General features: G+C 43.8%; 1 protein-coding gene across 1 annotated transcript in view; it reads right to left on the reverse strand.

Annotated features, from left to right (window-relative positions):
• Positions 1–2878, reverse strand: part of LOC114049498 — a 24959-nt gene extending 22081 nt beyond the window's left edge. Inside the window, exon 1 of the mRNA XM_027870739.1 lies at positions 2803–2878. Coding sequence (XP_027726540.1) covers positions 2803–2833 — 31 coding nt within the window. The 5' untranslated portion in view covers positions 2834–2878. The remainder of the gene's footprint in view (positions 1–2802) is intronic.
• Between the last annotated feature and the right edge of the window lie 556 nt (positions 2879–3434).

Here is a 3434-nt window from a genome sequence, read left to right on the forward strand (position 1 = left end):
AAGAAGAAGAAGAAGAAGAAGAAGAAGAAGAAGAAGAAGAAGAAGAAAGAAAGAAAGAAAGAAAGAAAGAAAGAAAGAAAGAAAGAAAGAAGAAGAAAAAGAAGAAGAGAAAGAAGAAGAAGGAAGAAGAAGAAGGAAGAAGAAGAGGAGGAGGAGGAGGAAGAAGAAGAAGAAGAAGAAGAAAGACATGTCTCCTAGGTTAAGAGCTATTTGTTGACCCCTGTTTAATTTGGGGCCTTCAAAGACCATCTGCTAATTCATGTACATCTCTGAAGGATGATAAAGAAGAAAAACACACACTATTCATCCTGAAAACCCATTCAAAAGAATTCATTTACCACAGGACACTTAGATTTACTCTCCAGAGATCCTGGGAGCAACTCATTTGGAAAATTAATCTTCATAGGCTTACTCTGTGCTACAGAGAAAGCGAACAGTAATCAGCAGAGGGGAAGTAAATGGTTTTGAGCTGAGCCTGGGGAGGGGGAGAAGGGAGAGAGGAGTAGGGTAATGCAGTTTAGGCTAATCAGAAACTAGCTGCGGAGAAATGCGTAATGGATCTCAACAGCCCTCGAGGCTGAATGGAGTTCTATTTATTCCGGAGTTTCAGCTCAAACAAAGATAAAGGCCGTTAGTTAAAGGTCCAAAGTGAGCTTATGAAGGTGTCTCATTTTGTAGGGCTTTTAGGAAACTACTTTTCCCCAGAGAGCACTCCAAAGCCTCAAGAAAAAGCATATAGGCTTTAGTGTTATTAGCGCAAATCCCTCAAAGATCATAGAATATGGAGCTGCAAGAGGCCTGAGAGGTCATTTACTAATAACAACTAACATTTACATAATGCCTTAAGGTCAGCAAATTGCTTTACGTACATTATCTCATTTGATCCTCGATAACAACCCTACCATTGGTAAGCATGTTGGGCATTATTATTATTATTGCTATTAATTATTATTATTCCCATTTTACAGTCTGAGAAAGGTTTAGTAACTTAACACAGCTAGTTAATGGTCCAAGACAGGATTGAACCCAGGTTTTCCTGGTTCTAACTCCAGCACTCTGCTCCTCCATGGTACACATGAGGGACATGAGGATCAGAGACATTAAATGTCTTGTCCATGGTCACATGGATGACACAAGGCAGAGGTGGGATTTGAACCCAGGTCCCGCCTATAAATAGAACTCCATCTGTTAACTTGGCCTTTGCACAGGCTGTCCTCCATGTTTGGAGCATTCTCCCTCCTTCCCTACCTGTCCTGTCCTGATCTGTTGATCTCTAATCTCCCATCTCCAATTGCCTTTCAGCCACCTCAAAGTAGATGTCCAGTAGACATCTTAAACTCAGTGTCTTCCCCCTAAACCCTCTCCCCTCGTCCCTTCCCTGTTACTGTAGAAGGCAATGCAATCCACCCAGTCCTCAGGCTCATGGCCTAGGACTTATCCTGGATTCCTCACTTTCACCCCCCACATCCAAGCCATTGCCAAGATCTGTGGCTTTCACGTTTGCAATGTCTCTCCAACATGCCCCCTTCTCTCCTCTGATACTGCCACCCCTCTGGTACAGTCCCTCATCACCTCCCATCTGGACAATTGCAGTAGCCTGCTGGAGGGTCTGCCTGCCTCAAGTCTAACCTACTTCAGTCCAAGTGTCTGAGGCTGGATTTGAACTCAGGTCCTCCTGACTCCAAGGCCAGAGCTTTATTCACTGTGCCACCTAGCTGCCCCAGAAGTCAATTCTTCTTTCTGGGTCTCAGTTTCTCCATCTGTATTATGAGAGGGTTGGTCTATTCCCTTCCAGCTCTGACTTTCTATGATTCTATAAGGACACACAGCAACTCCCTAAATGCCAATGTTGTTTTTGTTCAGTTGTTTCAGTTGTGTCCCACTCTTTGTGACCCCATTTGGGGTTTTTCTTGGCAATGATACTGGAGTGATTTGCCATTTCCTTCTCCAGCTCATTTGACAGATGAGGAAACTGAGGCAAACAGAATTAAGTGACTTTCCCAGGGTCACACAACTAGTAAGTGTCTGAGGCCAGATTTGAACTCGGGAAGATGAGTCTTTCTGACTCCATGCCAGGCTCACCACCCACTTCAACACCTAGCTGCCCCCTAAATGCCAACAAATATTACTAATTAGAGGTTTTGGTGGGACTGCACTAGTGAATGGAGGCTAATTTGAAATTAAATTTAACCTGCAAGAGCCCTGTAAAACAGTTTGCTCTCTTCTCGAAAGCTTAAATTTTCCCTTCATCCAGCTTGCTTTTGCTTTTTGTTTTAGACAGTTAATCAGCCAGCATGTGCAGAGTGCCTACTGAGATTCCTTCCCACTCAGAGATTCCACACTCTTTATTATAAGGGTTTCCTTTTTCTTTTCATTTGGGGTGGGGAAGTGATAAAGGAGAAAAAGTACATTTTCTTAATAAAAATTAATTTTTTAATTGATTTAATTTTTTAAAAAAGATTATGCTAGCTAGGCTAAGTAGCTACTGGGGGAAGGGAAAGGCGATGAAAGAAGGCCCTGACCTTACAGACTTTACAATGAAGGGGAAGAGACAGGACACAAAAGTTAAAAAAGATAAGCAGTGATGTAAGAAAATATTGCCATGACCTCCCATCTCATAAGAAGTCCCCAAACTTGAAACTCAGTTCTTTTTCCTATAAGGGCCTTAGAGTTCAGTAGAGGGAGAGACCCTTGATGACCCAGCCTAGACCAAGGTGAATGATCCCAAATCCCAAATGAGTGGATCCCCAAATAAAAGAAATTTAACTGGGTGAGGAGGGGGGTTGAGGGGGAGGGTGTTACCTGCCACCAGCATCAGGAGCAGCAGGGCCATCGGCTTCAGGAGGCCAAGTCTGTTCCAGAGAAGGAGCTTCACCTCAATTCGTGCTGTGATGGATTCTCTCCCCATCCCCCCAACCTTGTGTCTTTCTCATGCCCCTCCCTCTCTATGCAGGAACATCTTCATTTCCTTTGCCTCTGAAGCCAGCCTCTCACCCTGAGTGAGACGTGCAGGCTCAAATGAAAATCTACTGCTTAATGGGACCTATGGGAGAGCTGCCTCCAGGCTGCTCAGATGGCGGGCCGTAGAACTTAGAAAGGCTCTAGGAGCCTTGGTTTCTTCCTCTGTAAAATGAGGGCATTAGACTGGATGGTTTTCTACTTCTCTTCCCACTCTCATCCTGAAAACAAGTCTGGCCTAGGAAGGCAGTGTCTGGGAATGAGAAATAATCTAAATCGTATCTCTCCATATGCTTCTTCTGCCTATTAATCTGTGGGACATGTAAGTGAGTTTGGCGATTGACAGGAGCTCAGGACAAAAGAAGTGTCAGGAACAGAAGAAAATTCACTTTATACAATTCCATGAAAGCACACCTCATTCCTTTCTCCTTTTGTACTGCAGCAATAATCCTGGATGGGATGACAATTGAAAAAGC

Source organism: Vombatus ursinus, unplaced genomic scaffold (genome assembly GCF_900497805.2).
Source record: "Vombatus ursinus unplaced genomic scaffold, bare-nosed wombat genome assembly UNPS02014798.1, whole genome shotgun sequence".
Lineage (NCBI taxonomy): Eukaryota > Metazoa > Chordata > Mammalia > Diprotodontia > Vombatidae > Vombatus > Vombatus ursinus.